The following is a 17,698-nucleotide window of genomic DNA, read 5'->3' on the forward strand; positions in this document are numbered from 1 at the left end:
ACCCCCTGTTAACTTTACCAGAACTAAAGGCCCGTACACATGATAAGAAAATTGGAAGTAAAGTTTTATTCGGAACGAACAATCTGCCGATTTTTAGATCAATAGTATAGTGTTTTCGACAGCCGATTACTAGTTTTTGTACAACAAAATCTGGATGTGCAGGCTATTAAATGTTTATCGTATGTGAACACGTCTGATTTTCATTTAATTAGTACAGTTTTTGTCCAAAAAAATCATAAGAGCAAGACTAGGCATGCTTGGAAACTAAAGAATACATACAAAACAATTCAACACATGACATCACTTCTGAAATTGAATTCTGTCGTACGAGAATTTTTGAATGAAAGTAACCTCTGCACTTTCCATATGAGACTAGCATGCAACAAAAAACTAAAGAAAATGTGTCCGATAGTCTGATTGTGTGTACGAGGCTTAAGAGGATGGCTCTCTCCAACAGGCATATGGGCTACAATAAAAAGGAAACTTTCAGAGGTTTTAAAACTATCCAAACCTTTTGACTTTAGAGAGGCTTTTAAAGAGGAACTTCAGTCGCTCCTATGATTTTTTTTTTTATTTAGCCCGATTTACCTGTTATCCAGCATTGTCCTGGATTCAGATACTCACCTGCCCAGTGGATCCAGCATGGTCCTGGATTCAGATACTCACCTGCTCAGTGGATCCAGTATTGTCCTGGATTCAGATACTCACCTGTCCAGTGGATCCAGCATTGTCCTGGATTCAGATACTCACCTGCCCAGTGGATCCAGCATTGTCCGGGATTCAGATACTCACCTGCCCAGTGGATCCAGCATTTTCCTGGATTCAGATACTCACCTGCCCAGTGGATCCAGCATTGTCCTGGATTCAGATACTCACCTGCCCAGTGGATCCGGCATTGTCCTGGATTCAGATACTCACCTGCCCAGTGGATCCAGCATTGTCCTGTATTCAGATACTCACCTGCCCAGTGGATCCAGCATTGTCCTGGATTCAGATACTCACCTGCCCAGTGGATCCAGCATTGTCCTGGATTCAGATACTCAACTGCCCAGTGGATCCAGCATTGTCCTGGATTCAGATACTCACCTGCCCAGTGGATCCAGCATTGTCCTGCTGCAATAAGCTGATATGGTACAGCAGCCTGGGTCCTGCACCCCCATCTTGGATCTCTTCAGTCATCGGAACCTCTTCTGGGTTCAGGTAGACAGATTCCGATGATGTCCTTAGCCTTACCTTCCAGCTCTAGCTTTACCTTCCAGCTGTTGCAAATCCCTACTCCTGTGACAACCCAGGAGGCTGAGGCAGCTGGGACATGTCATTCTCGCCTAAATGAGAATGACAGAGGCTGGGTGGGGCCAAGACTAAAAAAATAAAAAAATAAAATAAAAATGCTCCAAAAAGAAAAGTCCTATTGGTAACAGTAGTACACAGAGGCTTAGCAGATCTGAGGGGTGAAGGTCCTCTTTAAATAAATGCTGAATAGGTAAAAAAGGAAGGTATAAGAAAATAAAAAAAAAATAAGAAAACTTCAAGAAAGAAATTCTGATGTTGAAATGAATGTAAAACAGATTAGGGACTTGCACAATCGGTGTCTTTCCTCCAACCCCAAGTTACTTCCCAGCAGATAAATTAGTAGAACGTTTATGTCCTGAAAGCTTTAAGGCTTCATGGGTATTTATGAAATCACTTTGGTCAGTTTCAGGGGACAGTTTGGAAACAAGGATATTGAATTTAATTTAAAAAGTTTTGGAGTTAATTAATAGAAAATACAACAATGCCTCAAAAATGCATGCTTGTGACACCCAACAGCTTTTTGTAATTTATATGTGTTGAGACTCCGTGCTTATGGAATATTTGGATACAAATGTGAAGGTATTAGGCTGCAGCCTCCCTAGACTGTAGTCAAAAGACTATAAGGTAAGTAAAAAAAGGGGGGTAGGGGAATGGCGCTGCCTAGTGGCAAGAAAGTGGTATAAGGTGCTAGATGAATAAAGTGCTAATATGATAAGGTATGATGCACTGTAAATCCAATATAGGAAAAGACGCTGTGGATACAAATATGTAATATGGAGCAAAAAATCAATGTGACATGTGATGTCACAAAGATGTGATGTGCATATGTCACATTGATTTTTTGCTCCATATTACATATTTGTATCCACAGCGTCTTTTCCTATATTGGATTTACAGTGCATCATACCTTATCATATTAGCACTTTATTCATCTAGCACCTTATACCACTTTCTTGCCACTAGGCAGCACCATTCCCCTACCCCCCTTTTTTTACTTTCCGCTTTTTGTAATTGCTGAGGCATGTAGTCATTGGCTTCAACTGTGATTTCTTTTTTTTTTCTAACTGCTAGTGATATTTAGGAATCATCTATATATAGCTGCACTTTCACATTTTTAGGCTGGTCATACACTGTAAGAGTTCTCTTGTTCAGCGCTGAGGGCTAAATGAGAAAAATCGATTGATTCTCCAATTCATGTCAAACAGTGTTAATTGACAAATGCGCAGTGCCAGCTATTGTATTTTGACAGTCGGCACCTGCAGCTGTTTGACTACTCAAACAGTGGCTGCACCTGATTGGATGCAACTGCTGTTTGGCCGACGATTTTTTCTGCCCAGCTCCTTCAATTTTCAGATCGAAGGATGTCAGACAGGAGATTTCTGACAGGGCCAATCATGGCTTAAATTTTGGAAACATCTAAAATTCACTCAAGGTAAGTGATTGGCCCCCATGTTAATTATAACACACCAGAGATGTCTGACCATGCTAAGGCAGGACAAATCTTGCTCAGGCCTTTTATTCAGTATTGGCCTTACTGTGTTAAATAGTATTTTCTACTAGTTAGCTCTATCATGATCATCCATGGATCATTTAGTGGATATGAATTGGTACTTTATCCTTCTTTGTCGGGATGGTCCTATGTTTTTTCTGGGTTATAGATGAGGGTCAAAAAAAAAAGCTGATATTCACACTCATACTTACAGTTTCGCCTCCGTTTAATACCAGAACTACACCTCTCAGGCAGGATTTGCTCTTAATATTTCCACATCTCTGTATCTCTCCCAATAACACAAAGTCATGACCAGTGCTGTGCTGCAATACATGAGAAAATATAGAATTAAAGCTTTAAAATGTGCATAGGAATCTGTTTTATTTGCCTTTACAGAATGAAGACTACCCAATGCAAGGATATAAAGTGTCGGCCAAAATATATAACTATAAGTCTCCATTCACACTACCACGACTTGTCAGGTGGCTTGTCAGCCTGACAAGTCGCGGTCCATGCAGTGCTACAGGACCCATTCTAATAGGAGCGACACAAGTCGCTCCGACTTAGAAAAAGGGTCCTGTACCACTTCAGGGCGACCTCGGAGCGACTTGCATAGACATTCATTATATGAAGTCCGTGCAAGTCGCGCCAAAGTCGCGCTGAAGTCGCGGTGCACGCGACCTGTGAAGTCGCCCCCAAAGTCGTGCCGCTTCAGTGTGAATGCGGTCTTACAGTAACACTTTATAGCCTAATAAAAATATATATATTTTTTCACAGGCTTCCATTATATCCACTGAGACCAAATGGAAACTTTTAAGGGGATTCATCCCATGGAGTCTATTGCTGGCCATTCCATGGAATGCTTACATAACCACATCATATTGCTGTCACTACAGTAACCCGAAAGCAACAATCCTAAAGTATATGTGAACCCTAACAACAAACCTCTCTTATTTGCTCCCTTCTAGTTTATTAAATATAATGTACCATTGCAAGTGTTTTGTTAAAGGGGAACTTCACTATCTCAATCAACATTGACTATTTTTAATCCTTATTCTACTAGCATTAGTAAATGGATAGGAAAGTATATCATATTTTTTTGTTTTAAACTCATGCCTAGGCACATGATGTCTTACATCCCAGGAGACTTCAGTAGAGGAGGAGGGGCTTTCTAAGCTAAGCACACCCTCTCCTGCTTACATGCCCGAGCTAAAGGAAGATGGATTTAAGGAAGTAAATGTTACATGAATCATTTGCCCTAATCAAGATGGCCACGGCCAGAAATGCCAGGGGGTGCTTTTCAAAGTGATCTTTCAACAAAATAAAGCATAGAGATATGGATGGATGGGGGAGTTTGCTTTGTATATTAAAAACAAATTAAATAGCATTTTTGGTTTGTTGTGCTCAGATAAAGTGCAGTTTCATTTTAAATCTGTTCAAGATCCTGCAATAATCTTGGCTGATACTTTTCTGTTCTCTCTGCTTGTGCCTCATTCCCATCAATAACATGATTCCCTACTATCTCTGAGGACTGCAGAACACTCCCCTCTATGTTGCAGAGACGAGAAGAAGGGAGGTGTTTGTAGTTCTGAACTAGACAACACTGTTGTTCCATAGATACAGTACAGTGAGTGAGCATTGTTACCCTAGAACAGGAACTGTCCTGACAGGATCATCAAATGCAAATAATAGAAAAAATACTGAAAACAACGAAAACTAATGAGACATCTGAGGAAAAGTAAGCTGCAACATATTACATTTTTGATCTTAGGATTACATGTACATTGCACAAGCACAGGAATACAAAATAGGCAAGAAATGCAATTTAAATAGTTGTTTGGCTGTCCTATTTATCAATCTCTTCCAAAAGAGTATATAAAGGAGGACATAGCCCGTGCCATATTTTATCAGAGATGTATAGTAACTAAGTAGAACTACTTCACTACTGTACTTAAGTACTGAAAGGCGGTATCTGTACTTTCCTGAAGTAGATTTTTTTTCTCCTACTTCCACTTTTATTTCACTACATTTTTTCAATGATTTCAATACTTCTACTCCGATATTTTTGTTTGTGCTGCATAGTTACTCATTACAATTATAAAAATTACCACTGCCAGAACAGTAGATGGCAGGTTTCATGAAGCTCAAAACATGTGTATTATCAGCGCATACCAAAATAAATGCTACTGTATGTATAAATAAAAGCTGCATTTGAAATAATAAAAAACAATATGATGTTCAAACTTTTGACTTCTTTCTTTAATAACTACATAACACAGTACTTGTACTTTTACTTTCAGTACTTGAGTAGCATTTTTTTTTTTAAAACTACTGGTACTTTTACTTTCAGTGCTTGAGTAGCAAAATTTTTAAAAAAAACTACTTGCAATACTTAAGTTCAAAAAATGTTGAATACTTTAGTACTTCTACTCAAGTCACTTTTTGATCGAGCACTTCCACTTCTACTCGAGTCACTTTTTGATCGAGCACTTGTACTTTTACTCAAGTATGGGTTTCGAGTACTTTATACAACTCTATATTTTATTTATTACTGATTAGTGTGTTTCTCAAATTTTTTTGTTTTACTAATATTCTTACCTTTGCCAGGACATAACTGCAGTCCCCATTGGAAGTATAATGGAATCCATCGAATGTTGTAATATGTGATCCTCCTACAACTGAGCAGGTGCCCTTGCAAGGTAGCTCTTTACATCTCCACTTCCCTCTGGAACATGTGCTGAAGAAAATGCAGTGATGTAAGTCATAATGTACTCTACTATGCAATTACAGTATATTATTCCATTACTGTCATCCAATGACGAGGTCTCATATCTCTTGCAGTTTACATGATGATAACCCTGACACAGGGTCACCCACATAGCAATCATATTGACTGTGTCCATCACCCACATAAGTCATAATATGCCCATGCATAGAAGAGGATTTTGCACAATATAAATATGAGCATTTAATGAATGCTGTCTTTGGACCAAGTATTTTTCTTTGCAAGGAGAGAGACTATCTATAACAAAATTTTAATGTATGATTTTTTCGTAAAGATGATAACTAGAGAAATGACACAGGCATGCAATCACATGGTCCTAGGATCCAATCATGACACTGCCTAATTAAAGGACTTTTAAGGGTATGAGGCTGTCAACAAAAAGGTGAGCATGTACTGTATATAAAAGAATACATTTTATTGAGGTACAAACTGCTTAAAAACAATATTGATCAATGACATTGGAAATTGCATCATAATTACAGACTAGTATGAACTGTAAATGGTGACGTAAAAAGCCGGTTCAACACATTTCGCAAATTGGTATAACCAATGGCTGCTTCATCAGGAACACAAAGAAAGACAGCTATATCATCTTTACAGACTTAGAGAGAACAAAGAAAAAAGAATGCCCACCAAAATTAGCCAGTTAAAAAGAAAAGTCCAACAATTGGCCCATGTGTAAGCCAGTCTTTTGGACAGAAGCCAGCCGTCTGTCGTGCATGCTGGAAAACCAGAAGCCGACCGACTCCCGATCAGTCCTCTCAGCCTATGGTTAAAAGCTCTGATCAGAGTTTTCTGGCAAGGGTGGCCGTCGCCCTGTCAGAACACAACAGCTCAGTGGGGGAGATCACTGTACTAACGTCAAATTGTTAGTACAGCGGCTCCGACCACATAGTTTTTTTTCTCGTTCAACCCGTTGGGTTGAATAGAAACAACTGATAGTGTGCACCAGGCTTAAGGGAAATCCCCTCTTAGACAACTGTCATGGGAACAAGTGTCCCTGCTGGAAGATTTCCCCTCTATTCCTGTCCTGGTGGCAACTACCACTTTTATTCTCCATGACATTAGTGATTAGGGCAATTAGATTGTGTGAACCCCCGATTGGGGTCTACCCCCTCACTACTCTATCCAAAGATTTGCCTTTAATTAAACCTTAAGCCAGGCATGCTAAAACTATGGCCCACAGGTCAAATGTGGCCCACAGAGCCGTCTGATGTGGCCTTCAACGTCAAACCTATAGCAACCCACACTGCCACTTTCCAGTGCATGCCGCTCTACTGAATGATTGCTGGTCCTCCATAATTTCTGCAGCTGTCATACACAAGCCGCTATTGCAGCTGGTTCCCCGCTACTATCTTTGTTTCCTAACACAAAGCCATGGGAAGAGAAGCCTTTAGCCAAGTGTATTACATCTAATGGCATCCATACAGGGGTTCTGAAGGTGAATTCTCACAATTATATGATGAGTTTTGTGTCATTCCAGGAGCATGTGAGTGCATTATGTGTAATTTTATCTTATAAACTTTCCTTATAATAAGGACGTTGATTGCACTACTAGGGCATGCACTTCCCTGGTCTGTTGTTTTTTGTTTAGCTTGTGCACAGTCCTTATTTTGGCAATTCAAGGAATGACTGCACCTGAGGGCGATAGTGGGATTAATGGTTATCTGGGTAATAAACAGATTTGATTTTTATGATTGTGATTAAACAGTGGGTAAACATCCAAAATTGGTTGATCCCACGTAAAATGATAAGCCTAATTGTTTTTAAAAGAGAAGTATGGGAATGTTTTGTTGGTTGGAATGGTGTTTTGTTGGTTGGAATGTGCCTAGACTGCACACGAATTTTCTCGGCCAACAAAAATCGACTTCTGAAGTGATGTCATGTGCTGGTTTACTTTCTGTGTGTTTTTTCTTCTCTGAGCATGCCCAGTCTTGCTCATCAGATTTTTGTCTGCCGAAATCTGTACTGACTGACGGAAAATCGGCCATTGTGTTGACGGCCAACAAAAATTTTATAGCCTGCACACCAGATTTTTTTCGGCGGAAAAGTCGGAGTCAGTTGTCGGAAGCATCATACTAACAAGCCGAAAATCGGCCGATCGGACGTTGGCCGAAAATTCACGGCCAATTATCGACGCGTGTGTACGGGGCTTTAGTCAGCAGCTCTCTGCTCTGCCTCCTCCTCGCTCACTGGTGTGCTGGGCTGTGGAGGGGCAGGGAGCGGCTGGCTTAGGCTCTTAGAGGCTCACTGAGAAGCTGAGCCGGGTGCCAGTCCAGGCATTTGGGCGGATCCCAACTCCGTGGTCGCGATCTTGCCCAAGCCTGGACTGGCTCTGCGACATCATAAGACAGCGGGCTTCAGCCTGCTATGTGCTGAAAATGGGTCACAGGAGTGCAAAATGAACTGTACTCCTGTCATACACAGGAGGAGTACAGCCAAATAAGCTTTGGCTGTACTTCTCCTTTAACATTTTCATTATGATATTCAAAACAAAAAGAATTTAATTCAGAACCATTTATTTTCATTGTGACCTGCGACTGGTTACCAAATCACTTAAGTGGCCTGCGGTCTTCAAAAGGTGGAGCACCCCTGCCTTAAGCAAACCTTTTACCTTGACCTGCATGGACAAACACAGGTTCACTTTGAGCACAATAGGCACTGCATTACGGTTCTGTACCTAATCCACTCTCAACATTTATAAAGACAAGAAGTTTGACTTTCTTCTTTGGCTTTGTTTGCTTTGATCTATAGAAACACTATTTATTGGGAAGCATCAACAATAGGGGTAAGGATCAGCCTAATATAATGCTGAATAAATAGATCCACACCCCATCACATTACAGTACAAAATGAGACAACATACTCCTCTAACATTCTACCAACAAACACATTTTTCTCAGGGAGGAAAAGCCTCCAACATGTAGGCAGTACATAATTACCAATATGTGACTTGATTTAACCACTTTACCACCGGAGGATTTTCCTGCTTAACGTCCAGGCCACTTTTTGCAACTTGGCACTGCGCGACTTTAACTGACAATTGCACGGTCATGCAACCCTGTACCCAAACAAAATTTACGCCCTTTTTTTCCCACAAACAGAACTTTCTTTTGGTGGAATCTGATCACCTCTGCGCTTTTCATTTTTTGCGATATTAATAAAAAAAGAGCGAACATTTTGTGAAAAATTTGACATTTTCTACTTTGACAGTTAAAAAATATCCAAATTTTTGTCATATATTTAGGCCAAAAATGTATTTAGCTACATGTCTTTGACAAAAAAATTCTCTATGAGCGTATTTTTAACCTCTTTAAGACCGGAAGATTTTACCCCATTCCTGATCAGGCTATATTTTGTGATTCGGCACTGCGTTACTTTAACGGACAATTGCGCGGTCGTGCGACGCTGTACCCAAATTAAATTTATGTCCTTTTTTCCCCATAAATAGAGCTTTCTTTTAGTTGTATTTGATCACCTGTGCGATTTTTAATTTTTGAAAAAAAGAGCGACAATTTTGAAAAAAAAAAAAAACAATATTTTTTACCTTCCGATATATAACATTCCCCAAAAAAATGTAAAAATCTAAATTTTTTAACATTTTAGGCCAATTTGTTATCTGCTACATATTTTTGGTAAAAAAAAATCACAATAAGCCTATTTTGATTGGTTTGCGCAAAAGTTATTGCATTTACTAACTACGGGAAAGATTTGTCATTTTTGTTGTTTATTTTTTTTTACTAGTAATGGCGGCGATCTGCGATTTTTTTTTTGCGAGACTGTGACATTGCGGCGGACAGATCGGACCCCTAACTGACATTTTTGACACTTTTGGGGGTACCAGTGACATTACTACAGTAATCAGTGCTATAAATATGCACTGTTACTGTAATAATGACACTGTCAGGGAAGGAGTTAACTTTATTGGTGATCAAGTGGTTAAATGTATGCCTCATGCTTACTGACTTGAGTGGGGGGAGGGGGCTGTGTGACAGAGACACAGATCGCAGGTTCAGCTATGCTGAATCCTGTAATCTGTCACTGTCTGTCACAGAGGAGATCCATCTGCTTTGTTTACACAAGCGGGCGGATTTCCTCACTCGATCCCCGACGATCCGGGCAGAGCGGCGATGATCACCGCCTCTCCTCCCCTGGCCCGACTCCCGCTGTGTCTGAATACAGCGGGAGCGAGCCTCCGGCGGGGCACGCACGCCGCTGAGAGAGGGGAGAGTCTGGTAACGTAGGTCTACGTCGCCAGACGTTAACAGGCCACTTTGCTGCAGTAGCAGAACAGTGAGCAGTGGTAAAGTGGTTAAAAAGCCATGCAAGTGAATAGAAAATAGGTAGCATTGGCAAAGCCAAAGATAGATAAGAATTTATTGATTTTGCAATCCCTATGCAGCAGGGCTGGAGTATGAGAAGAAGCAGCAGCATAAGAAACCAATCAGTTCTGATCAGTGGTGCCAAGAAGCACGCTGATAGATGGAGAATGCAAAGTGACAGAGATGAGCTCATCACGGTGCTGCTTCTCCTTTCACTGTCCAGTCACAGACTGAGACTTTCTCTAAGCCCAGAATGAAGTGCTCAGAGGAAGTCGGTTGAAAGATGCTGATTTTGCAAAAAAAAGCTGGTTTTGTTAATATTGTTTAATGATCGGTTATTTTATCTTGCTATTTTTGACTGGATTTCTGTTTTAAAGTGGTTCTAAAGTTAGAAGTTTTTTTTTTTTATCTTTATGCATTCTATGCATTAGGATAAGTAACCTTCTGTGTGCAGCAGCCCCCCTAATACTTTCCTGGACCCCATCCCGATCCAGCAATGTTGCATGAGAGTCTTGGCTGTCTGCCACTCTCCCTCCTTATTGGCTAAGACAGCAGCAAGCTCTGTTGGCTCCTGCTGTTGTCAATCAAATGAAGTGAGCCAATGAGGAGAGAGAGGGGGCGGGGTTGACCATGGCTTTGTTTCTAAATGGACTCACAGAGCAGTGGCTTGACTCAGGTGCTCCCATGGCAAGCTGCTTGCTGTGGGGGCTCTAGGCAGTAGGGAAGGATCAGGAGTGCTGCTGAGGGAACCAAGAAGAGGAGGCTCTGGGCTGCTCTGTGCAAAACCACTGCACAGAGCAGGTAAGTATTTTTTAAACAAAAGAAAAACAAGACTTAATATCAGTTTAACTCACCAATCTCGACATGGGGTACTGTAGGTTGATCCTGGGGAGTAATTTTTACCATCGTAGACACAGAAACAGTTCTCTTGAGAAATACAGCCTGTGTTGTTTATGTCATCAAGCACAGTGTCTGAGAACGAAACATGAAGTCAGTATATAAGGGAAATAACTGATGTCTACATACATGAAATATAGTGCAGGATTCAATGAATTTGAAAAGGAAAAAAAAAATATTGGTCAGTGTGTTACCTTTAGGGCAAAAACACCCATCTATGTTGTGGTCTTCACAAACCATTGACCTTTCTGTATTGGAGCACGTATTGAGACAAGGGGAGCCACACTCCTGGCGTACCATGTTTGAAGGGCACGTCTTTGCTGCAAACACAAAATTGAGGTAAGTATAAGTTAGTACAGACAAAATCTTTGGCAAACAGCACCCAACAAACTTTTAGCTAAACGTTCCCCTATTTTTGTATCAACTGTTTATGAGGCATGGATGAAAAATATGAGGGACACTTTAATGTAATACAAGAGCAGATGGGTCCACTTATGACATTAGTGGATCTAGGACTTTTTTAAGGCCTGCATATCAATTTTTACTAGGAAAGCTTGACAATTTTAATGTTGAGATAAGACATAGAACTGTGGGTTTATGTTAATAACTAGACATTAAGCCCATTAAATTAGCGGGCACTAGAACGTATGTACGTATGTGTATGTATATATATATATATATATATATATATATATATATATATATATAATGTTTTCTTTAATTAATTTCTTTTTTTTTTTTTTTATTTACTTTTTATGATTAGTATTTACTATACATAGGAGCTGCTTTAAATGAATTTGGCCGCTGTCCTGTCGGATATTGCCTCCCCGCCTCTTCTCAGTCAGCTGTTCTTCCCGCCGAAAAATGCATCTGAGGGACTACGCACGCGTAATAATGACGTCAACCCCAGCTGAGCGGAGCAGTCAGCTGAAGTGAAGTCATTTAGTGCGCATGCCCAGTCCGTCAGATGGATTTTTCCACGGGAGGCATTATGGAGCTGCGGTCTTCTCAATACAGGGCACCCTGTAAGATGGATTTTTTCACAGGAGGCATTATCAGACAGAAGCCACGGTCTTCTCCATACCGGAGCCGCGGTCTTCTCCACCACATAGGTACGTTTCCTTCCACAGCCAATACTTAGGCGAATGTTGAAAGGTGGGCGGGGATCTGCTCATATACACGCCCACCCAGCGCCAGGCTCTGCGTCCCAATGGCTGTCCGTGCGGCACATGCGCAGTAGCGCAATTCCACGGACACAGGGACGGACGCAGAGACACTTGCATATTATTATTATAGATTAAACCCAACTCAAGCCTCACGTGTTTTTCATGGGCATGCGGAATTGACTACTGTGGAACTACATGAACCAGCAATATTACAGGATATGGCTCAGAACCCTGACAAGAAAGGGATGATATCCTGTTTTTTTTTACCAGTTTACTGATCGCTCAAAAAGCCACTGAGCATTTACCATATAGAAGTGGAAGGAAGGAAGATCTTGGAGATATAGAAAATGATAATTGGAAAACAGCTCTATCCTCAAGACTACAGGTATCTTTATTTTCAACTAACCCAACTTTTTATTTAAATAGGATCTATTAAAAAAAAACATAACTGGAGTAAAAAGGAGTCCCTGATTTGTCTATTAAAAAAACATAATTGGAGTAGAAGGGAATCCCTGATTTGTCCTAAATGCTCTTGTGACCAAGGACCACATATGTTGTGGCAATGTCCTTAATGAATAAAATAATACTGTAAAACTGACACTATAGGGTTGATTTACTAAAGACAAATATACTGCGCACTTTTTCAAGCATGGTTGCACTCTGCAAGTGCAGTTTCTCCAGATCTTAGTAAATGAGGTAAAGCTTTACTTAACAAAGAATATCCATCACATGCAAAAAAAAAACAGCATATTTGCTTGCGAATGATTGGATGATGGAATTTAGCAGAGCTCCCCCTCATTTACTGGTCTCTGATGCAACTGCACTTGCAAAAGTGCACAGTCTATTTTCCTTTTAACCCCTATGTCCACTGTTTTCCTTGCTACAGTTTCTCTTGTCCTCTTATTATTTTTACTTGGAATGTTGGATGGGGAGCAATATCAACCAACCACTTTTGTTATATTACAAATAATATTACGAAAACTAGTGGAACGTTGCTGGTTTTCCCAACTAAATGATAGTGATAAGAACAGGTCAACTCTTGCTGCTTAGAAAAAAAATGATCTACCAACATAAGGAACATGTAAAAAATTTTTGAAATTGTGACAGGACTGGCTGGAAACGCTGGTATTAGCCCAACTACAGTTGATATTGGGTCATCTAATGCAACATTATAAGATTTGAATGGAAAGTATTTTACAAGGCACATTTACTGTATGCATAAAGAATATTAATATCTGAGGATAGAGGGTCAGGTAAATATAGTATACTGTATGTGTTAACCACCACAGTATACCTTTACTTTACTATTTGCCTTTACTATTTTACCTACTTTACCTTTACCTAAAAAGTCTCCACCTTTTTATCTCTTTATAAATATGCTCCCTTACTCGCTGTAAAGTAAACCAGGCTGTTCATTCCAACAATTATAAGTGCATTTAACATAAATAAAGCAGCTTTGTTTAACCTGTAAATGTTTTCCCTGTGTACATCTGAAAGCCTAGAGACTGCTGCTGGGCTTTGGCATCTTGGATGTGATGTCAACCGACTAAGTGGACACTGTAGCATTCCTATTCACTCCTCCTCCATCTGCTACAGAAAAGGTTATGTGGGAAAGTGAGGGGAGGGAAGAAGGAGCTGGGCCAGCACACAAGTGCAATTAGACACTCCAAGAAGAGAACAGGGCTATGACATGCAAAAAGGAAGGGGATGAGAGAAGGTGCTAGGAAAATTACACTTTAGCAAGTTTAAAGACATTGCGAGTCAGTAAAATTATTTATGGAAAGGATAAATGGTGAAAGTAAGAATTGAATTACTTTATTTTTCTGTACTTATACCTACATATTTTTTTGGTTGGATCTCTTTAATAAATTATATATATAGCTTGTTTTACCAGTAAGTAACTATTTCAGATTCAGTATGTATTATATATTCTTCTATCTCTTTAGACTTACAGCAAAATTTCGGGTTTCTCCAGTTCCCAGGAACACCTCCAGCATGTGTACACTGACGTGAATACTCAGCAAACATATTGCACATGCAGGACATTTGCTTCTTGGAACTACACCTGCACAGGTCTTGCACACAGGTGTCTATGTACTCCGTAGGGTCAAGAAGCTTGTTACAACTGCTGAAAGCTTCAGATGTCAGGCTCTTTCGACATATCTTATCCTATAACAAAAAAAATACAGTTATGTTGTGTTGTCCATACACCCCCCCCCCCCTTTTTCTATTCTACAATGCATGTATCTAATAAACTATTTTCAGCAAAATAATTTGAGGCTAGGACAAACTACTACCTGTTCTCCAACTCCAACTAAAAAGGGTCCGATCCTTAAAGAGCCTGCTCCATCTGCTTATCAGGGGAGCCGGATTTGTAGTTATGCCTGTTACATGTGTCCAGTTTGTGATTCATCTGGGCTGAGGGAGTGTCCCCACTGTATCCAAAAGGGGAGCCTGTTGGACAGTGGAGGAAACCCAGCCAGTGACACACAGGCTTTAGTAACTATCCCAGTTGGTTGGCACAAACAGTGGTGCATCCTGGGATATGTTATAAAAGCCAAGGGCACATGTGACAAGGTGTCTTTGGGCGGGAAGTCGTGTCCCAGGGGGAGGGTGGCGGCTGTCTCTTCTCCTGTTTGCTGTGGAGGGTGGACACGGGAGGTCGGCATAGTAGACCAGGAGTGTGGAGCTGAGCCAAGAGGTCCAGGAGAGCTGACAGGTGGAGTTGGAGGCAGAGCAACTTTGGGAAAAACAGTGTCCTTGAGTACCGGGAAGCTTGCCAGGGGTCTGCCCAGGAAGGGGGAGTTCAGCACACACAGCAAGTGAGAAAGGGGGTGCCAAGTTATACCCTGAAGAGTAACTTAAGCGGGATCATACTTTCTGTCTTCGCTTCTGTGGCAGGGTGGGGCAGCGGCCTTGCCGCACACACTACAGTCAGTTGTCCTCAGAATTGTGCATAGTTCATAGTTGGAGTATCCCACTCATCCCTTCTCCTACCCCAGTTCTAAATAAAACACAAAAAAACAAATTCCCTGGACTGTTCATTGTCTGAGCCAAGCATTTGAAGTGATACGTTTCCACAGACTGTTGCTATGGTTAACCTAGGGGAGTCCAGAAAGTGCAATTATCAGCAGTCCTCTAGGGGACAGTGCTACACATGTACCAGTCACATTGCATTAGGACATTAGGACTTCCTAGGAAAGGTTGACCCTGGTGAAGTAAGATCTACTTTTTTCTTCCTGTTTTGTATTGGTGATAGGAAGTGATGAAAAATCTCCCAAATTGGACAAGGATGGCAAAAAAAAAAAAAAGTGGTGCAATCTCCGTCATGTGACATAGGCATCAATAAAATCATGAGCTCTTTACTTTCACCACTCGAAAAAATTTGATTTAGAATTTTTTATTTGCCTCCTATTTACCCACTAGGGAGATTTTCCCCTCACTTTATCTTTTGTCTGGCAGTCAGACAGCAGTAAGCAGAAACATGTCCATCACTATCTGTTCTGCATCTGACACCGGTCAAATAGAGAGCACATTAGGAACTATATTCCACATAGTGATATCCACAGCAACAAGAAGCTGCCAGAGATTGTAACCCTTCCAAAATGTAAAAATGCATTTTTTTCTGCAGTTTGGCTTTAGGCAGGAAAAAGGAGGTATAGAATAATATTGTTTTTCAGTGATATAACCTAACAGAGCTAAGGATTCTTTAGACTGGTGGCTCCATACATATAAGAACATATCCTGACCAGGCCTGTAGGTTCATGACATGTTAAAAGAGCTGCTGCCACAAACCGCCTTTAATGGTTTGTCATAATTTCCCCCTTCTTTTGGCTGGGGATGCCCAGAAGCATCAACAACTAACCAAAGACATGGGAATGTCACCAGAGCTACCGCATTTTCCGGCGTATAAGACGACCCCCCTAATTTTCAAGTTAAAACATAGGTTTTGAGCTATACTCGCCGTATAAGACTACCCCCCTTCCGAAGCAAGGCAACACCATTGAAAAACATCAGATTTCTCATAGATCTCCAAGGTACCCTAGTACTGTAATACATATAATCTCTCATAATATCTCCAAGGTACCCTAAGTATAAGTATTACCAGTAGATGTAATATCAAGACGCTGGCTGTGCGGGAATCCTGTACCGGTATACCGTATGTACCGTAGCTTCGGCTACATACAGTATACCGCGCTGAGCCAATCAGTGAGTGATGTATTCTATTATTGAATGCAAAGCCTGCTCGGATTGGCAGAGTCAGAGAGGCGGGCTGATGTTACTCTGCCAATCCGAGCAGGCTTTGCATTCAATAATAGAATACATCACTCTCCTTGATTGGCTCAGTGTGGTACACTGTATGTAGCCGAAGCTATGGTACATACGGTATACCGATACAGGATTCCCACACAGCCAGCGTCTTGAGAGATTACATCTACCAGTAATACTTATACTTAGGTTACCTTGGAGATATTCTACTCGGCGTATAAGACGACCCTCCATTTTTGAGGGATTTTTTGGAGGTTCAAAAGTAGTCTTATACGCCAGAAAATACAGTATTTAAAGAAAACAGACTCAATCTAAACCTTGAATTATATCTTTCCAGAGAGAAGAATAAAGGCTAGCAAGTTTTAATATTACATTCCCCATTCTGAACCTCTCTCAGAACAAGCATAGAAATCAATTTTGGAAAAAAAAAATAATAAATAAATCAGTGTTGGCATTACTCTGATATTTGTATCTGCATACCAGTTCTAGGTCAGACACTAAAGTACTGAAGCAAGAACGTCCATAAAAGCCAGAAGACTTCAAGGACAGGGATCGTAGCCCCATAATTCTCTTAGGAAAGTTTCTTATTGAAAAAAAAACTACACTTGTTTGTGCTAGGCATAATAACTCAACATGACTGAAACAGGGATATACATCAGGCCACAAATGGTATGGGAATTTGGCAAAGCCCTTTGGCTCTTTAGCTTCCTCATCACCTTCTCCTATGATGACATCCAGAATCCAGAACTTCTCCAGAGTCCATCCTCTGGAACTATCTACCTCATTTTGCCTGACTATCTCCTACTTTATCCACCTTCAGGTGATACCTGAAAATAAATCAGGAAACAGATGGGAAGCCCATCCCAATTTGGCCTCATAATTTAACTTTTCTTTCTTCAACTCAACAATTTCCACACACTTCATACCTTTATTAGCACTTGTCCCTCATCTTTAGATTGCAAGTTCTCAGGAGCAAAGCCCTAACCCTCTTGTTTTGAATTGTATTATAACTGCCTGCATTTTTACCCTTTGTGTTTGAGTGAACTATGCATTTTTTCACGTTTATGAAAGTTTCCATTTACCGCATTTTTGCATTTAGTTGATATAGCAGGAGAAACATCTGGACAGTCTTCCGTTGGTCCGTTCCGTTTCTGCATGTTTCCATACTGCACTGCAGTGGCCTTAATGCCTAAATAGAAATGTATTCTTATTATTAATATATCGATTTTTATTTGAAACAGATTTATTTAAAAAACCCTCCAAGTAGATGTGTTGACCAAGTGATTCCACTGGGGAAGATATGAGATGAGGAATTTACAGCTACTGTACAGTAGGCATAACATCTTCTGACTTTCCTACATTGTTATGGGAATTAATCACATTTCTTTCCTGAGAATGCCATAATGCTTTCTTTAAAGTGGATGTAAACCTAATTCATGAAGTTTGACCTAGGCACATATATCTGCAGTGTTTTCTT

General features: G+C 40.5%; 1 protein-coding gene across 1 annotated transcript in view; it reads right to left on the reverse strand.

Moving 5' to 3' along the window:
- LOC309565961 (mucin-2-like) overlaps positions 1-17,698 on the reverse strand; it is a gene marked incomplete at its 5' end in the record, with an annotated part of 134,157 nt that overhangs the window by 76,932 nt on the left and 39,527 nt on the right. Inside the window, 6 exon segments of the mRNA XM_082270989.1 lie at positions 2,995-3,105; positions 5,381-5,519; positions 10,744-10,861; positions 10,981-11,106; positions 13,905-14,121; positions 17,304-17,410. Of these exon segments, the coding sequence (XP_082127115.1) occupies positions 2,995-3,105; positions 5,381-5,519; positions 10,744-10,861; positions 10,981-11,106; positions 13,905-14,121; positions 17,304-17,410 (818 nt within the window).

Source organism: Pelophylax lessonae (assembly GCF_965119305.1).
Source record: "Pelophylax lessonae genome assembly, chromosome: 10".
NCBI lineage: Eukaryota > Metazoa > Chordata > Amphibia > Anura > Ranidae > Pelophylax > Pelophylax lessonae.